General features: G+C 55.9%; 3 protein-coding genes across 3 annotated transcripts; all 3 read left to right on the forward strand.

The window, feature by feature from the left end:
- Positions 1 to 95: 95 nt before the first annotated feature.
- On the forward strand, positions 96 to 7172 carry IST1 (IST1 factor associated with ESCRT-III). The gene is made up of 10 exons (XM_083870099.1): positions 96 to 209; positions 1156 to 1255; positions 1849 to 2029; positions 2254 to 2341; positions 2625 to 2708; positions 3088 to 3198; positions 3510 to 3716; positions 4775 to 4867; positions 5982 to 6027; positions 6180 to 7172. The coding sequence occupies exons 2-10, from the start codon at positions 1168 to 1170 to the stop codon at positions 6377 to 6379; spliced, it is 1098 nt and encodes a 365-aa protein (XP_083726225.1). The 5' UTR covers positions 96 to 209; positions 1156 to 1167; the 3' UTR covers positions 6380 to 7172.
- A 97-nt stretch (positions 7173 to 7269) lies between these two features.
- On the forward strand, positions 7270 to 12049 carry DHODH (dihydroorotate dehydrogenase (quinone); the record flags this gene model as incomplete). The annotated part of the gene is made up of 8 exons (XM_083869936.1): positions 7270 to 7701; positions 7997 to 8196; positions 8410 to 8492; positions 9013 to 9200; positions 9666 to 9779; positions 10054 to 10207; positions 10279 to 10438; positions 10573 to 12049. 8 exons carry the CDS (start codon positions 7270 to 7272, stop codon positions 10625 to 10627), a joined length of 1386 nt encoding a protein of 461 aa, XP_083726062.1. The 3' UTR covers positions 10628 to 12049.
- Positions 12050 to 12381: 332 nt separating this feature from the next.
- On the forward strand, positions 12382 to 21961 carry DHX38 (DEAH-box helicase 38). The gene is made up of 26 exons (XM_083870222.1): positions 12382 to 12912; positions 13107 to 13294; positions 13432 to 13533; positions 13945 to 14110; positions 14224 to 14342; positions 14453 to 14529; positions 14616 to 14771; positions 15398 to 15559; positions 15646 to 15753; positions 16615 to 16727; positions 16822 to 16959; positions 17178 to 17364; positions 17454 to 17639; positions 18062 to 18202; positions 18293 to 18403; positions 18476 to 18592; positions 18823 to 18930; positions 19047 to 19159; positions 19658 to 19866; positions 19952 to 20106; positions 20194 to 20349; positions 20425 to 20559; positions 20639 to 20764; positions 21130 to 21225; positions 21351 to 21472; positions 21592 to 21961. Exons 1-26 carry the CDS (start codon positions 12590 to 12592, stop codon positions 21674 to 21676), a joined length of 3699 nt encoding a protein of 1232 aa, XP_083726348.1. The 5' UTR covers positions 12382 to 12589; the 3' UTR covers positions 21677 to 21961.
- Positions 21962 to 23536: the final 1575 nt, after the last annotated feature.

Genomic DNA, 23536 nt, shown 5'->3' on the forward strand with positions numbered 1-23536 from the left:
CCCGGCCGCCCTGGCGCCAGGGTCCTGTTTGCAGAAGCGGGCCGGAACGGTGCCCGCCGCGCCAGCTCGCCCGTGCCCCGGACTGGGTGCGGGGGGTGCCGGAGACTGGGCGCGGGCAGGGCCGATTGCGAGGATCACTCCGCAGGCCATGAAGTCTTGCGGACGCCGCGCGCCATTTTGGGTGGCGGAGACTTGCGGAGCGGCGAGCGGTGAGCGGGGCCGGGGAGCGGGGACGGGGGGGGCCCTCGGCGTCCGAGGAGGCGATGGGGAGCCTTGCCCAGGGTCTCCCGCAGCCCAGGGACCTGCTCCGCTTGTGCTGTGTGGGATGTCCCCTCGGTGGCCCCTGGCTGGGGAGGGAGAGGGATTTCTCCCCTGGGCGCTCGGGTGCAGCCGCGCCGGTGGGGCTCACGCAGGGCCTCCCGGGCGCTGTCCGAGCCGTCCCTGGGCAGCCGGGCCGGGCGCGGCGGGTCTTGCCGAGCGGCCGGTGGGGCTGGCGGCCGGCCTGGCAGCCTGAATGGGTCATGGCCCGCTCCGCGCTGGGCAGCGCAGTCCCGGCAAGCAGGAATGGGGAAGTGAGATGCAAACCGGGGTCTTTCTATGTGATATCTTTTAAGGAAGCTTTTGTTTGATGAATGGTTCTTGGCAAAGAGAATACTATAATTAAATACTATTAGAGTTTGTTTTCTGTAGGATTAGTAAGTTGAAATGGTTCCTGCGAGACGAAGTGTGTTCAGTAGGCAGGAAGAGTATGGGGAATGTGGAACGGCAGCTTTTTCTTTGTGGTGACGAGATTGTTACAACCTTAGTTTCCACAGTCTTTGAATTAATTACATAGCTGGTTTATAACTTGCATTTTGATAGGACAGAGGTGGGCTTGGCTCTTCAGTTGACTTTTCTGTTTTTAGAAAAAATGTCCAGGAAGTTTCCTCGAAGTTTCTAAGGCCAATCCTGTTGGTCTTGGTTAGGTGTAGGGTTGTAAAATGGGAAGGGTAATAACGAGTGCTCAAGGTTCAGTCACTTATAAATAACTAAATTCAGGATTGGCAGACCAGGGCTTGCTTGTTTGGGGAATTTCTTGGCTTCCCCCCAGTAAAACAGTGTCTGTTGTGCTGACTGACAGTTCTTGGTTGCAGTGACTGTCTCTCTTCTCCACAGAAAGTGTTTATCATGTTGGGCTCTGGGTTCAAGGCAGAGCGCTTGCGAGTCAACCTGCGCCTCGTCATCAACCGCCTCAAACTACTGGAGAAAAAAAAGAGTGAGTATTTAAGGTGGCAGGTGGGACCCCGGATGCCTTGGGGGCTCAGGAGACTTGAGAAGGTATTTCTGAAGTTGGGGTACTTTCACAAGCTGAGTATGGAGGATCTTTTTGCTCTTCCTTGCTGGACCCGGGCCTTACAACCTGCCTCGGTGCACAAGGAGTTGGAGGAGAAGGCTGGCCACAGTCTGGCCTCTTCCACCTTCTGGCAGGTGTTGGAGTGCAGTTTGTGGGGTGGTAGCTGTGGGCTGTCTGTGCTGACAGCACAGAGGGGAACTCCCTGGGTGCTGTGGGAGATTCTCCCCACCTGCCCTGACACAGTAAGGTCTGTGGTCCTGGTTAACTCTGCAGGGAGGCTGTAGGTGCGGGGGTGGTTCCAGCAGCCTAAAGTTCACTTTTCTTTCTCCCAAGAGTTAAGTATGCTTGGAGCTGGGCATGAGGGCTCTGTCAAACCATGGCTGAGTGTCTCATGCTGCAGAGATTTGATAGTGGAGAGAAGCTGGGGGTGGCTTCATGTGTGATGGGGACTGTGGGTGGTCTGGAGGCAGCAGCCCAGGCCAGCACAGTGATCAGGCCCGGGTTATGTGCCACAGCTGAGTTAGCCCAGAAGGCAAGGAAGGAGATTGCAGATTACCTGGCAGCAGGAAAAGATGAGCGTGCCAGGATTCGTGTGGAGCACATCATCCGTGAAGATTACCTTGTGGAGGCCATGGAGATCCTGGAGCTGTACTGTGATCTGCTGCTCGCCCGCTTTGGCTTGATCCAGTCCATGAAGTAAGCTCTGGTGGGGAGGGCCCTGGGTTCAGCAAGGGGCACTGCTGGGGGCAGGTCTGGGGTACAGAAGGGCACCCGTGTTTATCTCTCCAGAGACCTTTTTCTTCCCCATGTAGGGACTGTGGAGCCCAGTGTAGAGGATGGGAACTTAAAGGCTAAGCAGATTGAGGGCAGCAATGGCTGGGTGCACAGGGTGGAGAGAGAATTGTTTTGTTTGGTTGTAGGGAGTTGGACTCTGGCCTGGCAGAGGCAGTATCAACACTGATTTGGGCTGCACCACGCCTCCAGTCAGAAGTGGCCGAGTTGAAGATTGTGAGTAGGATTGCTTGAGGGATGTTGTACATGCAGGGTGGGGGTGATGCTGCCAGATGCTGATGGAAGTCCTTGTCTGGGACTTTGTATCATTAAAACAGAGGACTTTATGGGCTCTGCAGATGAAAACCAGATGTCCTTGGAGCATCTGGGGTTGCTGCAGCTGCTGAACTGGGGTGCTCAGGGGGAGAAATGAGGGAGAGGGAGGTGGGTGAGTGGATGTGTGGTTTGAGGTGGGGGAAAGCAGGGGTGTGCATGTTCTAGAGTTTCTCTCCTGCTGCAGGTTGCTGATCAATTGTGTGCTAAGTACAGCAAAGAGTATGGGAAGCTGTGCCGGACAAACCAGATTGGGACAGTCAACGACAGGGTAATGAACTGGTAGAACAGGTGGAGCTGGCAGAGCAGCCACACCTGCTGAGGCTTGCTGCCCCTTGGGCCCGTGGCTGGTGGCTGATGCTTGCAGTCACTCTGGAGCACGGCAGCTGCTGTGCAGCCAGGGCCCACCTGCATTGGAGCATGGTGCTAAGGCCCCAGGCAGGGGTGCCCTGCTCTGCTGGTTGTGGATGGGGAAGGGTAGAGCAAATAGAGCCCTGGCTGCCTGCAGCATGCTGTACTGGGTGGAGAGGGCTCCCCAGGGCTGCCTGCTGCTCCCCGCAGCTGGTTGCCCTGGCTGGGATGGCACTGTACAGGGCTGTTGGATGCTGCATTCTCTGGCCCTACTAAGTCTCTCCAGCCCTGTGTTCCAGCTGATGCACAAGCTGAGTGTGGAAGCACCACCCAAGATCCTGGTGGAGAGATACCTCATTGAGATTGCAAAAAACTACAATGTGCCCTATGAGCCTGACTCAGTGGTGATGGTGAGTGAGCCCCAGCATGTGGCATTGCAGTGAACTGGGTGGTCCTTGTGCTTTGGTATCTTCTAGACAGCCCCAACATGGCATGATCCTTGTTTCTTCATGCACCCCTATGGCATGTGGCAGTAGTTACATGTGCTACAGCCTGGTTCCTGTTCTGTTTCCCATTAATACCACTGTACAACTGCTCTCTGTTCTGTTCCTGTTGCGTATTCCCATCTTGTCCATTGACAAATGCTGCATCTATTGCTGTACAGAGGGCTGTGATCATAACAGAGATGTGTTGGTGAGCAGAATTCTTCCACCCTTTGCAGGCTGAAGCCCCGGCAGGCGGAGAGGCAGATTTAATTGATGTGGGGTTCACGGATGATGTGAAGAAGGGTGGCCCTGGAGGGGGCGGAGGTGGTGGATTTACAGCCCCAATGATAGGTCAGGATGGGTTAGTACCCATGCCAGTGATGATGCCTATGCCCATGCCAGCAACAAATCCGCCCTTCTCCTATCCACCTCCAAAGGGACCGGTAAGTTCCTGAGATTTGTGTGTTTCCATTTCCTGTGAAAGACTCTTATTGTGGTGCTTAGCCCTGTGCCTGGTGACTGTACCTGTAGCTCAGTGTCAGAAGGCCCTCTCGGTGTGAGACTGCATGGGATGGAGGCTGTTGGCAGTGCAGCTGAAGCTTAATGTTGCTTCTTGAATGTGGAGGTTCCTACCCCTGTTCTCCAGCCAGCCCTCTTTGCCTTCAGGGAACAGAGGAGTCCAGACTTAACTCCTGAGGCAGTCTTGTGACTGCCAGACTTTTGTCCAGGAGTTGGAGCTGCACTTTCAAGTTGGTAGGCTGGTAGTGTGTCAGGATTCAGTCAGGGAAATCAGGTGAGCGCTGTGGGATGGGAATAGCACAGAAAAATGCAGAAGAGCCCAGCCTTCAGACCTGCAAGGGGAGAAGACAGAGACAGTGGGTGGCTCTTGCAGATGATTTGTTGTAAGAGTGGAAGCTGAAAAGAACTTCTCTGTTCTCTGAATTAAGTAATTTACAGGATATCTGTGTAGATTGAAGAGCAGAGTAGTGGAATGGCTTGGAGTCTTAATATCCCAGAAGTGCTTTCTGTGGGAAAACTGGGCCAAGTATCTTCAGCTGGCTGTTGGCCCAGGCATAAACATGCCAAGGGTTCACACCAGGTTCTGGGTCCTTGAGGCACTATTGTGTGACACATGAGGCCAATTCAAAGCCTTGTGTGAGCCAGAAACCTCCTTCCTATTTCTTCAATACTGCACACAGGGCCAAAAATGGCAGAGTATTTCCTTTATTGGCTTGGTACTTCTCATGCCTTGAGAGATTAAATGTTTTCCTGTGCTGGTTCTTAAGAAAAACCCACAGTCCAGTTAGCTGGCTCTGCCTGCTCCAGGTGACTACATCTGACTTAATACTTGAGAATCTCTTCCTTGTAGGCATAAACTCTTACCCACTTACGTACTTGCCTCTGTTTATCTAAGACTCTACTTCCTGTGACTCCCATGGCAGCTGTAGGTGTGTGGTGTCTCAGATGAGTAGTCTGGTGCATGACTGATCTCTCTGTACAGGAGAACTTCAGTGGCCTGCCAGTGGGGACCTACCAGCCTTTCGGTAACATCCACCCACCGCCAATCCCGGCAAACCCGCCCACATACGAGTCCGTAAGTGCCTGAGACGAATGGCAGCTGCAGGCAGCTGAAGGGTCCTCAGAGTGCAGTGCTAGCCACAGAGAAGGGAAGTGTTTGCAAAGGATACTGCTGCCAGCTTTTGGCGTGGTACTGGCATTGTTTGCCGGTGTAGTGAATCACTGAGTGCACATGATGGAAGGATGACTTGTGAAGGGAAGTTCCTCATTCAGTTCTGTGCTTTGGCTGCAAAGGAAAGCTGAGATTTCTCTTGCTGCATTGTTAAAGTGGTGATAAACAGTTAACAAGCAGAATCCGCAAGTTCTGGGTTTTGCAGTGTGAATGTCTTGAGTCTATTTAATTATGGCTTTTGAACTAATTAACAGCCTGGATAACAATTTTGGCTGACCCAGATGCTGTATGTTTAAAGACTCTTCCTTTCACAGACTTTGCTCAGTCCTTGGGGACAACAAAGCACAGGCTGGAGACTTCCCTTTCTATGCTTGTCTGGTTTTGTTGCTGCAGTTTGTTGTCATGCCTCCTACTCTGGTTTTGGTGACATGCTGATTGTTTTTGCATTATCCTGAGTAGGGAGGAGCACAGTTGACCATTGTGGGTGCTGACACTTTGTGTTCTCACGTGTGCAGCAGTGCAAGTGAACTGGATAGGAATGGGTGTTGAGGGCTGCAGCATGCAGGGAATAAGAAGTTTTACAAGCACAGCTGAGTGTGCCATGAGCCTTTTTCTGAGACAGACAAAGACCTGAGACAGGTCATTTCATACCCTGCTCCTAGTCACACGGACCTGTCAGTAGTTTATGGAGAGAGGCAGCAAGGAGCTGTGATGACGTGCATAAGGGGGCAATGTTTTCCCACTTGTGGCCTTGATAAATGTTTCAGGTCTGATAGTGAATATGCTCGATGAATCCAGTTCCAGAATGTGGTCAGTGAAGCTGCTGTAGTTGACCAGGAGGGAGAGGAAAGCTGAAGAGTTGCCTCTGTTTCTTGGGAAGAGAGGCAGGTTGTTGCAAAGCCATGGCTGCCTGCTAGGGGTGGGGAGGAGTGTGCACTGCTCTGCTGGAGCTCTACCTGTGTGCTGGTGTGACCATGCCTGGTGGGACAGAGCTGTAGTAACTGAGAGTCTTTTTCAGATTGATGAGCCTAACACTGACAAGGACACTGCTGCACTAGTGCCTGGTGAGTATGTTGAGGTTTGGAAAATGTTGAGTATTAGGGGCTGTTAGAAAAACCCATTGGTACTGCCTGTTGCTGGAATGACTGTTCCTTTGTGGGAACTGGCCTGGTGAGTGTGTGCTGATGGTGAGGTACAATACTTCTCTTATAAACAGGGCCTGAGCCCAAGCCAGAACCTTCTCCTAAACCAAGAGCTGGAGCTCCTAATACCATTGATAACTTTGTGCTGCCTGAATTACCATCTGTACCAGACACACTGCCAACAGCATCTGCTGGCGCCAACTCTTCTGCCTCAGAAGATATTGACTTTGATGATCTTTCACGGAGATTTGAAGAGCTGAAGAAGAAAACGTAAAAGTTCCTGGGCTGCTGGAAGGAGGGGAAGGAGCTGTGACATCTTCTCTCTGAAACAGACTCCCTTTGAAATTGGTTTCTTCTATTAACCTCCAATGAACATACTCTTCTTTTTGAGCACTCTTCCTGCTGTACTTACACCAAGTGCTGCTGCTTTCCTGATCTTTGCTGCTCCAGGAGATGAACTGTGGGGAATGCTGTGAGAGTGAGGCAGGGGAGTGCCCCTGTCAGTCTGGGTAGCTGTATGGAGAAGGCTGCACATGATGTCCTGGGCACTGTTCCTGGCTGTCTCCGGGATGGCTCTGTGCCTGCCGGTGGAGGATTTCTCTTGGGGAGCCCTTGCTGGCCTTCATGGTGTTCTCTGTTTGCAGAAGGGTGGCACTGTCTGCCTGGGCCTATTGGGTATGTGACTGGCCCCGCAGAGGGCAGAGCTAGCTAGGCAGGCTCTGCTTCTGCCTCGGGGTTTTGATATATTAGTTCTCCTCCCGCGTGCTGAGCAGCTGTGGACCACTGAGGTCTGGGGGCGAGGCATGGAGGGCAGTCAGACTGGACACACAGCAGCGCCTTGTTTACCCTACCCCAGCCCGAGGCATCCCGGGACTGTAACGTACCTGTTTGTGACACTACAGCTCTGCCGTACCTCTCCGTGACGTTGCCCGCGGCTGTACCCCCCTGTCCCGGCCCTGCCCGCTTCCCCCGGGCCCTCGGGCCGTCCGTACCTCGTTCAATAAAGCGCGGCCCCGGGTCCGCCGTGTGCGCGCATCGCCCGGGGCCCCGGGGCCTCTTGCCGCGTGTTCTGTGTGTGGCTGTGTGGCTATTGGCTGGGAGGAACGGCCTCCGCCAATCACAGGAGGGGCTCCCGGAAGTCCCCTCAGGTCTGGGCTGAGCGCGATGGCGGCGCCGCTGCGCGTGAGCGCCCGGGGGGCCCGGGGACGGCGGGGGGACCGGGAGCGTCCTGGCGGGGCCGTTCGTGGGGCCCCGGGGACAGCCGGGCTCGGCCGCTTGCGGCTGGAGCGGGACGGGATGGGTGGGGTGGGATCGGGACTGGCGTGCTCTGAGGGGAGGGAACGGGATGGGATGGGTGCGGTTGGCGGTGGGGGATCGCTCTGGTGCGCTGCTGACGATCTGGCACAGAGGCGGCTGCTGGCGCTGGGAGGCTGCGGGCTGCTCCTCGGATCGGCGCTGGCCGCAGGCGACGAGCGGCTCTACGCGGCGGTGATGCCCGCGCTCCGGGCGCTGCCCCCCGAGGCCGCGCACGGCCTGGCTCTGCGCGCCGCCGCCCTCGGGCTGCTGCCCCCCGCCCGTCCCGACGGGCCCGCGCTGGTGCGTCTCTCCGGGGCAGAGGAGGGGGGAGCGCGGGGACCAGGGCAGGGAGTGGGGAAGTCGGAAGGGCGGCCAGAACAGAGGGATCGGGGTGGGTCGCCTGGCCCGGTGGGTGTGCGTGTGGCCGGGTCCCCTCGCAGCCCGTGGCGGGCGATGAGGGACCCTCGGGCAGGGCACCCCGTAAGGACACCTCATAGGGTGGGGGAGGCGGCCGGGTCTGGTGGGAGGGGTGTGGAGCGAGGCCTCGGCAATGGTTCCTGGGGACTGTGGGCTCTGACCCAGCCCAGCCCCGCAGGAGGTGCGAGTCCTCGGGCAGCGATTCCGCAACCCACTGGGCCTGGCTGCTGGCTTCGACAAGCAGGGTGAGGCTGTGGACGGGCTGTACAAGATGGGCTTTGGCTTTGTGGAAGTGGGGACTGTCACGCCTCAGCCCCAGGAAGGGAACCCCAAGCCCAGGGTCTTCCGTCTGGCAGAGGACGAGGCAGTCATCAACAGGTGAGGTGTGAGGGCAGCTGCTCTACCACGTCCCACAGTCTGTGAGGGAGAGTGCATATTTGGGTGGTCCCAGATCTTTGGTTGGTGCTGTGGTGGCTTTTGGTTGGATGTGCTGGGCAAAGCTACAGCGACCATATAGCTTGTGTTTCTCGCGTGTCCTGTTGAGGGCTTGCAGACACAACCCAGCCTTGAACCCCCTCTGTCCTGGTGCAGGTATGGATTCAACAGCCACGGCCACGCCGCGGTGGAGCGCAGGCTGCGAGCCCGCCAGGAGACACAGATCAGGCTCACTAGGGGTGAGACAAGCTAGTGAGCCTTTGCTCTTGGGGTCTGCAGGGGAGGTTTGGGCATCTCCTGGGTACCTGTAGGCCAGGACTGGTGTATAATGCCAGTATCCACACACAGGAGCACCCTGGCTGGAGCGAGGAACACTTGGACAGCAAGACTCTCTTGGGGCTGTAGTCTCACCCTTGGCATTGTGCCTAGGCACATTTCTCCTGCTGTTTTCTCTGGGATCAAGCTCCACTTGCTGCTTTGGGCAGGATATGTCTGCTAACATAGCCAAAGCCAAGAGGACCCCAGCTGTGCAGATCCTGAGGGCCTCTGCCAGGCTGTGGTGCTGGGAGGTGCTGACTGGGGTGGCTGTGGCAATGCTCCTGTGGTGGCAGGACAGTCCCAGGCCCATCCTTATGAAATACATGGGCTACATACCGTCATCTTAACTTTAGCTGGTCCTGGGACCTCCTTTTTCCAGTGCTGTGGCTGTTGGGTGGTGGTTGGTCCTGCTGCCCTGGTTCAGCTGCGTCTGTGTTCCAGCTGGGATGCCTCTTGGAGTCAACCTGGGCAAGAACAAGAGCTCTACTGATGCTGCAGCTGACTATGTGGCTGGGGTACGGACCCTGGGCCCTTTGGCTGACTACCTTGTTGTGAACGTGTCCAGCCCGAACACCCCAGGGCTGCGGGACCTGCAGGGCAAGGCTGAGCTGCGGGACCTGCTGAGCAAGGTGGGTCCCTCTCCCCAGCCAGCCCAAGCCACAGCTACAGCACTGGATGCATCCCAACTCCTGGCAGCATCTGCAATGCTGCAGCCAGTGGGTTTGCCTCAGCACAGGGAGGAGTGGGGGTGGGTTTCCCATGGGGTGGGCAGGACCACTGAGATGTCCCTGTCAGCTGCTGCTGTGGGGTGTACTAGGGCACTGTATCCCAGCAAAGGGCCCAGGGCCAGTGAGGCATTGCCCTCCACTTGCTCCTGCATGAGGCAGTGAGCCGTCCACCCCATAACTTAGGGATCACTGGGGTCCTGTGCCTGCTGTGTGCTCCAGGCCCTGTGCCAAGGGTGCCTTTCCTGTTCTTGGTGCCATGTAGAGGAGCAGGGCCTGTCCCTGTACTGCCTGTGATGGTGGGTGTCTGTAGCTCCCAGCTGGGACAGGAGGCATCTCCCTGCCATGCACTGCCATGTGCACCAACAGGTGCTGGCGGAGAGGGATCTGCTGCCCTGCAAGCACAAGCCAGCTGTGCTGGTGAAGATTGCCCCTGACCTCACTGCGCAGGACAAGCAGGACATCGCCAGCGTTGTGTGTGAGGTGAGGAGGCAGGACCGTGGTGGTCCTGCCAAGTCACCTCTCTGAAAGGCACATATGCCTGCAGGTCTCTGGCTGCTGTAGGGATGGTGTCCCAGGGTAGGTCAGTCTCAGAAAATGCCTTTTTGTGTCACCCAGGCATTGGGTGACCCAGGCAGTGAGGGGCAGATTTGTCCCCGGGCACGCTTCTGGGTTGTGTTCTGAGTGGTCCTGACCTGGCAGGAGGGAGGGCTGGGCTGCTTGTGGAAGCTGTGTCCTCACACTACTGCTTCTGCAGATAGGTGTGGATGGGCTGATAGTCAGCAACACCACTGTGAGCCGGCCCAGCAGCCTCCGGAGCCCGCAGCGCACGGAGCCTGGGGGCCTCAGTGGGAAGCCCCTGCGGGAGCTCTCCACACAGACCATCAGGGAGATGTACACTCTCACTCAAGGTGATGGCAGAGCAAGGCCTGGGGGCATGGCAGCATTGCCTGTGCCATCCTGACCCTGTGCCTGCCCGCAGGCCGGGTTCCCATTATTGGCGTGGGTGGGGTGAGCAGTGGGCAGGATGCTCTGGAGAAGATCCGTGCCGGGGCCTCGCTTGTGCAGCTGTACACAGCACTCGTGTACCACGGGCCACCAGTGGTGGGGGCAGTGAAACGGGAACTGGAGGAGCTGCTGAGGTGAGTGGAGGCCAAGCACATCCCCAGAGAGCCCCTGGTCTTAGGACAGCTCTGGACAGCTGTGTGCTGGTGCCAAGCAGGGCTGAGCCACAGTGCCAGCCCAGTCCCACCACACACAGTCACTCACTGGTTAGGGAGCAGGGCTTCAAGAATGTCATGGAGGCAGTTGGAGCAGATCACCGATCCTGACATGCTGCAGAATGAAGGTCTAGCTGAGAGGAGCCATGGCTGAGCACGGATGGATGTGACAATTCCTGTGCTGGGCAGATTGGGACTGAGATGAGGTCCTGGTTCCAGCTCCTGGGAAGGGTCTGATGGCTGAAGCAGGAGCTGCACTGGTGGGGAGCAGGGGACAGGGCCTTCAGGACAGTGCTGCTTTTCAGGGCTGTGTTTTGGCTTCCCTGTGGACAGCAGAACCGAGTGTCAATAAACATTTGGCTTACCTGGTCCTGTGTGCTGCTCTGGAGACACCCCATGGGCTGAAGGAATGCAGCTTAGCTCTTCTCAGCTGAGCAGGATCAGCTCATCGTGTTGCTCTCACTTTTCCTGGTGGGAGAAGCCACCAGGGTCACCAAACTCTGGGATGGACTGACAAGTGCACCAGGCCTCCCCTGCGGAGACTTTGCCTGAGGCCAGGCCCTTGGGGTGGGGTGGGAAGGCAGTGATAGTGCTGGGCACCAGTACACAGCTCTTTGGAGATGGCTGTAGTCATGCCCTGTCAGTTGTGGAAAGGGCCTGATCAAAGGTGCTTGTCTGTTGGTTTTGTCTTTGGGACCTCTGGTGCTGACTTTTCTTTCACCCTGAACTCACTGCATTCATCTTGGGCTTTTCCTGAGCAACAGTTTACCCCGCACAAAGCGTTCCTTCAGCAGCCTGTTGCAATCCACCCTGCAGAGCAGGATTGTACAATAGCACTTCACCAAAACTGTTTACAACTGCTGTCCTCACTCTGTGGTTGCTCTTGGATCATGTCAGGGTCATTGCCTGCCTGCTCCCCACTTCTGCAGCCCCCTGCACTATCCTCTTCATTTCCTGGATTCCTGGATGGATGGCACTTCTCTGTTCTAACAGGGATGTGACCTGGTCTATTGGCTGAGGTGCTGATGTGCCTTGGAGTGGGCCTGGGAGACTCTTGCTCTCCCAGTCTGAGGGTGGCACAGCACCTTCCTCATGTGCTGGCAAGGCTACAGGTGAGAGCATCCTGTGCTGGACTCCAGCCTCCTGTGTGCTGGCACAAGTACGGCTGCTGCTGGGCCAGGGATGTCAAGCCCTGCATTGTTCAGGGACACAGATGCCCCATGAGATGGAAAGAAGTTCACAGAGGATGGAAAAGCCACCATCTGGGTCTCTGGGACTGGACAGAGATGTCACTCTTAAGGCTGAAGGACTGTAATACTTGAGTGGAAGGGGGGCACTGTCGATATACCCAGCAGGCCAATCTTCAATGGCTCAGAGCTGGGGCTGCGTCTAGACATGCTCTGAAAGGTTTCGGGGCAGCTTCCCTGCAGCATCCCGATGACGACACCCGGTACACAACTGGCATCGTCAGCTAAGACAAGACCTGCACAGCTGCGCCGTATGGCGTGGACGTGAAGCGTGTCGTGGCCTAGGTTGAGGGAGACAGTGGCACATGGCTGAGGCAAGACCATGAGGGAATAAAACTGTTGCGCACCACACTACAAGCTCCGTACCTGTGTCTGTCCCTGCGGGGTCTCTGTGCCCGGCGCTGCACGGGCCTATCTACCGGAGGTTAGCGTGTGCCTTCCCTCGCTGCCGGCGGGATCCTTCGGCGGGCGTTGGCGGGAGGGTCCGGGGCTGCGGGGGCTCCGCGGGATTCTCGGCCCCGCACGGCGCGGGGCGTGCCCGGCTGTCCCCCCGCGGCCGCCGTACCCCCGGACTCCGCCCCGCGCCCAGTGACCCTGCGGAAGTCGCGTACACCGGAAGTCCGCCCCTGAGGGGAGCGCGGCTTGTCTAGCGATGTTGGGACTCTATGGTCGCGGCTCTCCCATAGGCTCTGGCCACCGTATCTATGGTGCACTTGGCTAGAGGGGCTCTTCCCGCCGAGCACTGTGGGGCGGCTATGGCGGCGCTCCGGGAGCCGGGTTACGGTTGCTGAGGGAAGTGGGGGGACCGTGCGGCGCTGCGGCCACGATGGCTGCGGCCAGCGAGGAGTCTCTGCACCGGCTGTCGGGGACGAGCCCGAGCGGCGAGGCGGGCGGGCTGGTACTGCGGGCGCGGGGCGCCGAGCAGCACGTCTTTAAGGCACCGGCCCCGCGCGTCTCCCTGCTGGGACTGGACGTGCTGGCGGCGCAGAAGCGCCGGGAGCGCCAGGAGGAGGCGGCCGGGGGGAAGCGATCCCGTGTCGCGTCATATAAGGACTGGGAAGAGGGCCGTGACGAGGCGGGCAGCGCCGAGGACGAGGAAGAGGAGGAGGACGAGGCCGACCGGAGCAGCCGCAGAGCTCGCAGGAACAGGTGGCGCTTGCAGGGGGGTCCTGGGGCCAGCGGTGGTCGCTCTGGTCGGGCAGGGAGCGCAGCCTCCGGCGTGGAGAGAGGGGCACTGCGGGGCACTGGGGCAGAGGCTGCAACTGGAGCTGTTCGGGACCAGCCGAAGGGCAGCTGTTGCTCAGCACTTCTGAGCGTTTCTTCCCTCTGCTCTGCCCGCCCAGACATTACCGTTCTGTCCACGTGGAGACACCTTCCTACACAGGGGGTGTCAGCGAGGAGTTCTTGGAACGCAGCCGGCAGCGGGAGCGAGAGCGCCGCGAACACGGAGTCTTTGCCTCCTCCAAGGAGGAGAAGGAGCGGAAGAAGGAACGCAGCAGGGATCGGGACCACGATCGCAAACGAGACCGGGGTAATTGCTCAGAGATCTTTGTGATGCTTCTTGGTTTGGGTCTGGGCTTGTCCTTTGCCCATTTTGTAGTCTTTACTAATGTTTGTGGTGGTTCTTGCAGCAGATAATAGGCACTTGGTCCTGTTTTGTTTTTGCAGAGGAGCGGGACAGGAGTCATCACAGCAGATCAGAGAGGGATGCCTCCTCAGAGAGGAGTAGCAGGAGGAGCGAACCTGAGAGCCCCCGACATCGCCCTAAAGGTAGGAGTGGGACCCAGTAGAGCTCTAGTGTGAGACCTAACAGGGAGGAGCTTGGAGTTTTTTATGCTTCCTGCTGTTTTCGCAGGATAGGGGTGGTAGAAGAGCTTGTACCTTGTAATGTTTGTGGTTAAGACAAGCATAAAACTCCCAGCTCAGCTTGGGAGCACTGTGCTAGCTGTGTGTGTTTGAAACTCTGGCAGATCTCTGCAAAATAGGGTCTGTTCTGGGTCTGTGTGATGGAAATAGGATCCTTTGGAAATTCCTTGGAATCACTAGGTCAGCCCCTTCTCCTAGAGGGAGGGCCAGTGGGTACTCTCTCTCCGTGCTCCTTTCTTAGAAGGTGTTAGGTGGCTCCAGGTGCCCAGGGCCGCTGTTTGAACAGCAGGTGTCAAACCCCATCTCTTCTGCCAGACGCAGCCACGCCATCCCGCTCCAGCTGGGAGGAAGATGATGGTGGCTACAGCAGTGCCCATCGCTCGCAGTGGGAGTCTCCGTCTCCCACGCCTTCCTACCGCGACTCGGAGCGCAGCCACAGGCCGTCATCACAGCGGGACACGGACCGGCGGGAGCGGGACAGGTACCTGTGCCTGGGGCTGTGCTGGGGGCTCTGCAGCTGCAGGAAGGGGGCTCTGTATGTATGGGAAGGGTCTGCCTGTGGGCACCAGTTCCTCCCATCTGCTGTGTTTGCAGGTCTGTGAGGAGCCGATACTCTGATAAGACACCATTGCCAACCCCATCGTACAAATACAATGAGTGGGCTGATGACCGGAGGCACCTGGGGGCCACGCCACGCCTGTCCCGGGGCAGAGGTGAGGAATCTGGGCTGAGCGGCCTGGGATGGGCAGTGTGGAATCCCCTTTCCTGTGGCACAGAGTTGGGGTTTCCTTGGGAACATTCTGGACCATCTGGCTCACCCCAGGGCGGCGCACAGAAGGGGAGGAGGGCATTGCCTTTGAGACGGAAGAGGAGCGGCAGCAGTGGGAGGATGACCAGCGGGTGAGAGTCTGGGATGGGCCAGGGGCTTGGGGCCACCAGGCTGTGAGGGATGGGCAGAACTCAGTGCTGCCCCTCTCCCTTCCCAGCAAGCTGACCGGGACTGGTACATGATGGATGAAGGCTATGATGAGTTTCACAACCCTTTGGCTTACTCCTCTGAGGAGTATGTGAAGAAGCGTGAGCAGCACTTGCACAAGCAGAGGCAGAAGCGGATCTCGGCACAGCGGCGGCAGATCAATGAGGTAAGGCGAAGACTCAAGGTTGGCTGCTCTGAACATGTGGAGTTCGCTGCCTCTTGAAAGATCCATTTGTTGAGCCCTTGCTCTCAGGTGGAGAAAGACACTCTCAGGCCAGGCTGAAGGAGTGTTCACAGGGAAGCTGTGGTTGAGTTCCCCTGGAAGATCCAGCCCTGTAACTCCTGCATGGGCAGAATTCCCATGTTGGAGTGGCTGACTGATTGTAGTGTCCAGGGCAGCAGGAGTGCGGAGGACCATGCTCCTGCTGTTCTGAATGCAAGGTGCATTACTGGAGCTGTCCACTGTTGTCCCAGTGGATGCTGGGGGCAGCTGCTCTCTTGACATGACTGTGTTCAGGCTTCCTGATGTATTCTGAGTGCCTTGCAGGCAATGTCCATTGTGCATTTCCTTTGAGGCAGTCCTGTTGACCATGTGCTTTACATGGGCAGTTTCCTGTACTCTGTTGCTTCCGATTACTGTCCCTTCTCTTGTGCTTATTTTCAGGCTCACTAGTTTTGAATGATCCTGTTGCCAGTGCAGAGCCCAGGCCCAATCCTGGTGTTTTGGTGTGATCTCTGTGACTTTCTGGTGTGATCTCTGTGGCTTCATTTCTGATATGTTGTTTCCTGCAGGATAATGAGCGCTGGGAGACAAATCGCATGCTGACCAGTGGTGTGGTCCATCGGATTGAAGTGGATGAAGATTTTGAGGAGGATAACTCTGCTAAAGTGCATTTGTTGGTGCACAATCTAGTGCCCCCTTTCCTAGATGGAAGGATCGTCTTCACCAAGCAGGTAGAGACTGTGGCTGAAGGCACTTATGGCAGGGAATTCCGTACCTGTGAGGCCTTTTTAAGTGAAGCAATGCCTTTTCCCTCCAGCCAGAGCCAGTCATCCCTGTCAAGGATGCCACATCAGATTTGGCCATCATAGCTCGGAAAGGCAGCCAGCTGGTGCGCAAGCACAGGGAGCAAAAGGAGCGTAAGAGGGTATGTAGGCAGCCCTTTGGCTTACTGCCCACCATACACATTTTGTAGTTCTTCACAGCCTTGTTTGGACTCTGCAGCATTCAGGCTTTGGCAGCAGTGATGATAAGGAGTTCATATTTTTGTGACCTGGGATATCCTGGCAGCCCAGCTTACTGTATTTCCTCATAGCAGCTGCTGTGGTGTGATTTTCTTGGGCGCTGCCTTGGGACATGAATCACTGTGCATTTCGACACTTGGATTATGGGAGAAGGAAGCAGGTGGAAGAATGCCAGGTAGCTTAGGGACTGTCAGCAGGCAGTATGGCAGCAGGATGTACCTTGTTATGTCTCAGCAGAAAAATTGTGAGGAGGAGGAGTATGTAGTAAGGTAGCAGATTAGTTTTTGGGGGTGTTTTCTAGGGTCTTTCTCTAAAGCTCACATAATAGCTGTGAGGAAAGTACAAATGTGTTCTTTGTACATTGAAACTGGGCTGGATTTGACCTACTTAAAGTATGAGTGGAATGGTGGTGGTAGGTAACTGATAGCAGAGGTGGGAGGAAAGTCTTTGAGCCCTTGGCAAGGGCAAAAGATTACCTCTGGTTCACATCCGTGTATGTTTAAGTTCAAATTTAAGCAGCTGGAACTATTTTCTTAAAAGGCACTTGTCAAACTGCCCAGGAGCTCAGACTTTGCCTGAAGTTTCTGTATCCATCCCAGTGTCTTAAAACTCTGCTTCGGTTCATTTGGAAGAGGGGAACCTGATGTAGGAGTCTAGTGTGCATACTGCATTGGGGAACCTTTTTGTAGTCTTAGGAGTAGGATTGTAGGAGAATTTTGTCTGTGCTTGCTGTGGCAAAGTTACGCTGTTCTCTCTCCTCCCAGGCTCAGCACAAGCACTGGGAGCTGGCAGGCACCAAACTGGGAGACATTATGGGGATCAAGAAAGAGGAGGAGAAGGACGAGATGGTAACAGAAGATGGCAAAGTGGATTACAAGTAGGGGCTCGGTCTGAGTTACTCTGATAACAGGGGCTACGGGCACAGCAAAGTGTGTGGAGAGGCAGTTTCATTACTTGTGCTGTTTCCTTAGAACAGAGCAGAAGTTTGCTGAACACATGAAAGAAAAAAGTGAAGCCAGCAGTGAGTTTGCCAAGAAGAAATCAATCCTGGAGCAGAGACAATACCTTCCTATCTTTGCTGTGCAGCAGGAACTGCTCTCCATCCTCAGGTATGACTGCCAGGGCATCCTCAGGGCATTGGCCTATGTTTGGGAACTCAGTTGCAGAATTGTATAATCATGACCATTGGGAAGCTGTACTCTCAGGAAACAAGCCCACTGCTTTGTGTTTGCTCAGCTGTCCTGCCTGAGTAGGATGATGCTTAGCTAGAGAACACAAATGCCCTTCTTTGAAGGTGTGTGAAGAAAAACCTTTTCCTTTTCCTCAGAGACAACAGCATTGTGATTGTGGTGGGGGAGACAGGGAGTGGGAAGACAACTCAGCTGACACAGTATCTCCACGAGGATGGCTACACTGATTACGGCATGATCGGCTGCACGCAGCCCCGCAGGGTGGCTGCCATGTCGGTGGCCAAGCGGGTCAGTGAAGAGATGGGGGTCCGTCTGGGGGAGGAGGTGAGTGTGCTGTGGAGTGCCAGGGTGCCACACAATGACAGTGAGTGCATGGGACTGCTGCAAGACTTCTGGTATCTCTGCCCTCCCAGGTAGGCTATGCCATCCGCTTTGAGGACTGCACATCTGAGAACACGGTGATCAAGTACATGACAGATGGGATCCTGCTCCGTGAGTCTCTGCGGGAGGCTGACCTGGACAACTACAGTGCCATCATCATGGACGAGGCACACGAGCGCTCGCTCAACACGGATGTGCTGTTCGGGCTGCTGCGGGAGGTGTGTGTGAGCCTGGGCTGGGGGACAGCAGCACGGGGCACCTGGTCTGGGACAGCCCTTCTCTGCCAGGCCTATGAGAGGGAAGCAGAGCTGCCCCATCTCTCTGCCCTTGACTGCTCCAACATCCTGGTCCTTGGTTCTGGGGGGTTAAGTCTCCTGTAAGGCTACCAGAGTCTTGCTGGCTGAATGTCAGAACTGCCGACACAGAGGTCTTTGCCGGATTAAGTTTTCCTGAACTGAGGTTGGCGGGTCTTTGTAACTGCACTGACCAGAGAGCATCAGTGTTCCCTGGCATGCACAGCCACTGCCTCCGGAGTACAGCAGAAGCTCTGTCCTATGCCATTGTCTCAGTAAGAATGAAAACAGCCCCACAGCCATGCATGAATGTGCCTTCCAGATTGTTCCTTTCATCTGCTTTGTAGGTGGTTGCCCGACGCTCGGATCTGAAGCTTGTTGTCACTTCGGCCACCATGGATGCAGATAAATTTGCCTCCTTCTTTGGGAATGTCCCCATTTTCCACATTCCTGGGCGCACTTTCCCTGTGGACATTCTTTTCAGCAAGGTATAGTTAAGCTTGTGGTGCTACAGTCTTGCACACAGGACAGGGCAGGTAAGGATATTGGTCCAGATTAACCTGGACTGTGCTGTTCAGACCCCACAGGAGGATTATGTGGAGGCTGCAGTGAAACAAGCCTTGCAGGTCCACTTGTCTGGTGCTCCTGGAGACATCCTCGTCTTCATGCCTGGCCAGGAGGATATCGAGGTCAGTTGGAAGGACAGGCACTATCCTACCCCTTTGTTTCAGTCGGATGTTTTCACCCCTTTTTGTGTCTAGGTGACCTCAGAGCAAATTGTGGAGCACCTTGAGGAGCTGGAGAAGGCGCCTGCTCTTGCTGTACTGCCAATCTACTCTCAGCTACCCTCGGACTTGCAGGCCAAGATCTTCCAGAAGGTGCTGATGTGTGCTTTGTGAATTGGGTGGGGACAGGGAAAACTGGAGCAGGAGACAGTACAGAGCAGAAGTGAGAGGTGTAGATATACCTCAGTATTGCATGTGGAGGGTGAGAGAAAGCATGTACCCCACCCCACTTCCCAAGTTACCCCTGTCTCTCTGCTCCGCACTTCTCCTCAGTGGAGCAGAGCCATGCCCAGGGGCATGACTGATGTGTAGTGTGCTTGCAGGCTCCTGATGGGGTCAGGAAGTGTATCGTTGCCACTAACATTGCAGAGACTTCACTGACAGTGGATGGTATCATGTTTGTGATTGACTCTGGCTACTGCAAACTGAAGGTGAGCCAGGGTTTTCTGTACTGTCTGTCTTCTGATTTCTAGGGTAGGTTGGGGGAGTTCTGAGGTCATGATCCAGCCTTCCTCTTACTTCTGTCTGATCTTCTTGTGCCCTGAAGGTTTTCAACCCCCGTATAGGCATGGATGCACTGCAGATCTACCCCATCAGTCAGGCCAATGCCAATCAGAGGGCTGGCCGAGCTGGCCGGACAGGCCCAGGACACTGCTTCAGGTAGGCATGTCACTGGTGTTCCTGTTGTATCTTCAGCTTGGCATCAGGTTATGTGTATTTTTTTTCTCACTGGAGCTGTTCATTATCTTGAACTTTGGGGGTATGTGGGCAGTAGGCAGGCCTGAAGGCCTTTTTTGGACCCAGTGCTTCTGCAGAGAAAAGGATGTGCTCCACTTTGTTCCTGTACCCACCTTCACTTGTTGCTGGTCTGCCCTGGATGCCATCAGGATAAGAGCCAAGCCAAAGGCCTTTCCCAGGCTGTGCTGTAAGACCAGGGAAGGGCTGTTCTTGATCATGTGCTGTGCTGCAGCCCAAACACCCCAGTGTGCTGGGGAGGCCACACTTTGGCTGGACTATGAGTGCCTCCCCAGGGTCGTGCTGCTGGGTGCTGAGTTGATGGGCTGTGCCGTGCTGGGCTGGGCTGGGCAGAGGCGGGCAAGTCTGTAAGGAACACAGTGGCCAGAACAGGAGAAGCATGCTCTTGGCATCTCTTCCCAGGCTCTACACCCAGAGTGCCTACAAGAATGAACTGCTGACAACCACAGTGCCCGAGATCCAGCGCACCAACCTTGCCAATGTAGTACTCTTGCTCAAGTCCCTGGGTGTGCAGGACCTGCTGCAGTTCCACTTCATGGATCCACCTCCTGAGGACAATATGCTGAACTCCATGTACCAACTGTGGATCCTGGGGGCCCTGGATAACACAGGTATTGGCTGCTGGGGTAAGCTGCCAGCCTGTGGAACTGGGGTGTGCCCAGCTGCTGATCACTGATCCCTGTTCTGTTCCTTCAGGTGGTCTGACCTCTACAGGACGTCTCATGGTGGAGTTCCCACTGGACCCTGCACTCTCCAAAATGCTCATTGTCTCCTGTGACATGGGTTGCAGCTCTGAGATCTTGCTCGTTGTCTCCATGTTGTCTGTGCCTGCCATCTTTTACCGGCCTAAGGTACAAGATGTTGCTGTTCCAGCAGCTCGGGGAACTGAGCTTTTTCCCTGCCTTTTGACTAACCCATGTTCTTTGCTTACCCTTCAGGGTCGAGAGGAGGAGAGTGACCAAGTGCGGGAGAAATTTGCTGTTCCGGAGAGCGATCACTTGACTTACCTGAATGTTTACCTGCAGTGGAAAAACAACAGCTATTCTACCCTGTGGTGCAATCAGCACTTCATCCATGCCAAGGCCATGCGGAAGGTGAGGCTGTGGCCATGAGGCTGGGGCAGACAGCGCTATGCAGGAGAGGGATGTGACCAGCACACACCTTTGCAGGTGCGGGAGGTGCGTGCCCAGCTCAAGGACATTATGGTGCAGCAGCGAATGACCCTGGCATCCTGTGGTACAGACTGGGACGTTGTCAGAAAGTGCATCTGTGCTGCATATTTCCATCAAGCTGCAAAGCTGAAGGTGAGAGGGTGTCTGAGCTGCCTGGGAGCTGCAAGGCCCTGCTTGAGAGCAGGTGGACTAAGCACAGTTGTCTTTGCAGGGCATTGGGGAGTATGTGAACATCCGCACAGGCATGCCCTGCCACCTGCACCCCACGAGCTCTCTGTTTGGCATGGGCTACACACCTGACTACATTGTGTACCATGAATTGGTTATGACTACCAAGGTGAGCTTGAGCTGAGGGCTGGCAGGAAGGGTGCTCCAAGGGAGATGGGAGAACTTTGTTGTGAGACTGAGATCCGTCTGAGTGGCAGATATCAGCCTTTCCCATCTATACCAGCTAGGCATGTTTGTGTCATCTGTTTGTCTCTTCCCCCATTATTTTTCTCTGGCTTCTGTGGGATATGTTTGATTCTCCTTGTGGTCTCATCAAATCCAACCCATAGCAGCTTCTGAGGCTGGAAGGGGTATGGTGCCAGCCTGAGAAGTGCCATCAGGAACTGAGGGAGGAAGGGAGCTGCCGTGGCTCTGGGAATGGTGCCCAGGCCCCAAGGATGCCATCCTGCTATCCTGGTCTTTCTGTCCCTGCAGGAGTATATGCAGTGTGTCACTGCTGTGGATGGAGAGTGGCTGGCAGAGCTGGGCCCCATGTTCTACAGTATCAAACATGCTGGCAAGTCACGCCAGGTAAGTATTCTGTCTGCAGGGCCTCTGCCTTCTGCTGCTGTATGTCTGTGTTTTGACATAAGGAGAGCAAGCTTGTGGGCCTGCAGGGAGTCTGTTGTCCCTGACCTGCTGCTGCCTTGCTCCAGGAGAACCGCCGCCGTGCCAAGGAGGAAGTGTCTGCCATGGAGGAGGAAATGGCCTTGGCAGAGGAGCAGCTGCGTGCCCGCCGGGAGGAGCAGGAGCGCCGTAACCCACTGGGCAGTGCAAGGTGGGTGATGGCCCTGCCTGCCCATGTCTTGTCTGTGTGGCGGATCCCAGGTTGCCTGTGGAGATCTGGTGCAGGAAAAGGTTGCATTTTCCATTAATTGCCTGTGTCCTCTTTGACAGATCTACTAAAATCTATACCCCTGGGCGAAAGGAGCAGGGGGAGCCCCTGACGCCACGACGCACCCCAGCCCGCTTTGGTCTCTAAGAAGGCACGACCTGTTGCTTTGAGGCTTAAGGTAGTGCCCAGCTACTCTGATCAGTGTATTCTGAGGTCTCTACACCTTGTGACCCTGGAAGGCTTTGGTGCTTGGCACTAATTTTGCTACAGAACAGAAAGAATTTTATTTGTTTAAAGGTTGTCAGTCTAATCTTTGCTTTGTTTTGCACTGCTTCTTATCCTGGAGGTGGGTGTTGGATGGAGAATCATGCAGGGCTGGTGCTGTCAAGTTGTTGCCCTGTAGAACCTGGAACAGGGCACAAAATTAAAGTGACCTGGAGGATAAATACAACCTGTCCCTGTTTCAAGCCTGGCCCATATTCCTGCCAAGGCAGTTCTCCCACAGCCCGTGCCCTGGACAGGCAGCTGGTGCCCAGCTGTCCCTGCACACCTGGAACCATCAGCCCAGCCCTGTTTCAGGCCAGGCTGTGCCAGGAATTCTGCTCACTTTTTCAGCTGCTGACACTTGTGGGGCTGCTGAGGTTTTCTGAATATTAGGTATGGGTTCTCTTCCTGCATCCTGCGTAGTGTGTCTCGAATGCCTGTTTGTGTCCTCCTGTATCTGCTCTGTCATCTTGCTGAGCTCTTCCTTAAGGAAAGCCAACTCCACCTTGCAGACAACCAGCTCTTCTTCTCGCAGAGCCAGAGTTTGCTCACTGTCCAGGTGTAGCTGCTGCCAGTGTTGGACTAGGCTGCTCAGCTCCTGCAGCCTCTCCTGGAGAGAGCAGATCTGCCCATGGCACAGTGAGAGACACAGGCTGAGCACAGACTCCTGGTTTTTCACAGGAAGACCTGAGACCTCCTTACCTCCTGTTTGCTCTGCTCCTTGAAGCTCTGCATCTTCCTTATCTTCCGAAGCAGCCGTTGCTTGTGTGTCTTGTAAGCTGCAATCTTATCCACCTGGTTGGTGCTCTCTTGCAGGGTTTTGGCCAGCTCTTCCTGGAGGTCCTCCACGTCCCGCACCTGCCAACAAAGCTGTGGGGCAGGGAGGGTCGTTGGCCATGGCTGAGCCTCTCTTAGAGGCAGGAGAGGTGTCTGGGACTGAGGTTGCATCCCTATCCTGTCCTACTTGCCCTCACCTGTTGCTGCAGCTCTTCCACTTTTCGGTGTAGGCCTTGAATGGCCTCTTTGGCTTGGCTCAGCTGCTGCACACTCTGCTGCTCCTGGGCCTGGGTGGCTCCCAGTTGCTCCTGCAGCTGGGCTGGGCTGTGCTGCAGGCCCTGACTCAGCTTCTGTGCCCCCAGCTGCAGAGAAGGCAGTGGTTGGTGGGTTGGCCTTGTGCTGTGTGCCCTTCACTGAGCAGAGGCACAGCTGCCCTCTGTGTGCCACGGGACACTCAGGGCTGGCCAGTGCCCAGCTGTGTGAGGTGGTGGGGGCAGGCTGACATTGTTGCCTCCCACCCTGTCCCAGGGCTTCTGGGGGAAGTGGAGCAGGGCTCAGTCCTGTAGTGTGATTGTCACAGTTCCTGTGCCTCCCTGGCTGCTTGCCCCTAGGCTTGGTGCCCAGTGCCTGGGGGCTCCTGGCACTGACCTGCTTGAGCAGCTCTCTGCTCTCCTTTGGGATATCATGGCTGGTGTCAACATCACTGTGGCCGGTGAAGTAGGAGGTGACCTCTGTCTGCACTGCCTGGTCCTTCAGGTGGAGGGGTGTATCACTAACCTGTGAGTACCCAGCAGGGTGTGGGGTCACCCTGTGCCCCTGCTGTATAGAGCTGAGGCTGCAGAAGGAGCCTTTTTGGGACAACCCATGGACAATAGGCTGTTGGGCAGGGCCTGTGACAGAGGAATGTGGCCTGCACCAGGTGGGAGGCAGGAAGGCTGCTGGCTTCTGGCCCACTCATCTCTGTGC

The sequence above is a fragment of the Zosterops lateralis genome, assembly GCF_965231275.1.
Source record: "Zosterops lateralis genome assembly, chromosome: 12".
Classification (NCBI taxonomy): domain Eukaryota; kingdom Metazoa; phylum Chordata; class Aves; order Passeriformes; family Zosteropidae; genus Zosterops; species Zosterops lateralis.

Bases quoted from the DNA above. Each gene is read 5' to 3' on its own strand.
- IST1 (XM_083870099.1), top strand. From the start codon at position 1,168: ATGTTGGGCTCTGGGTTCAAGGCAGAGCGCTTGCGAGTCAACCTGCGC. The intron at 1,256-1,848 runs GTGAGTATTTAA...TATGTGCCACAG, and splicing joins ACTACTGGAGAAAAAAAAGA to CTGAGTTAGCCCAGAAGGCA. The intron at 3,199-3,509 runs GTGAGTGAGCCC...CACCCTTTGCAG, and splicing joins AGCCTGACTCAGTGGTGATG to GCTGAAGCCCCGGCAGGCGG.
- DHX38 (XM_083870222.1), top strand. From the start codon at position 12,590: ATGGCTGCGGCCAGCGAGGAGTCTCTGCACCGGCTGTCGGGGACGAGC. The intron at 15,560-15,645 runs GTAGAGACTGTG...TTTTCCCTCCAG, and splicing joins GGATCGTCTTCACCAAGCAG to CCAGAGCCAGTCATCCCTGT. The intron at 20,765-21,129 runs GTGAGCTTGAGC...CTGTCCCTGCAG, and splicing joins AATTGGTTATGACTACCAAG to GAGTATATGCAGTGTGTCAC.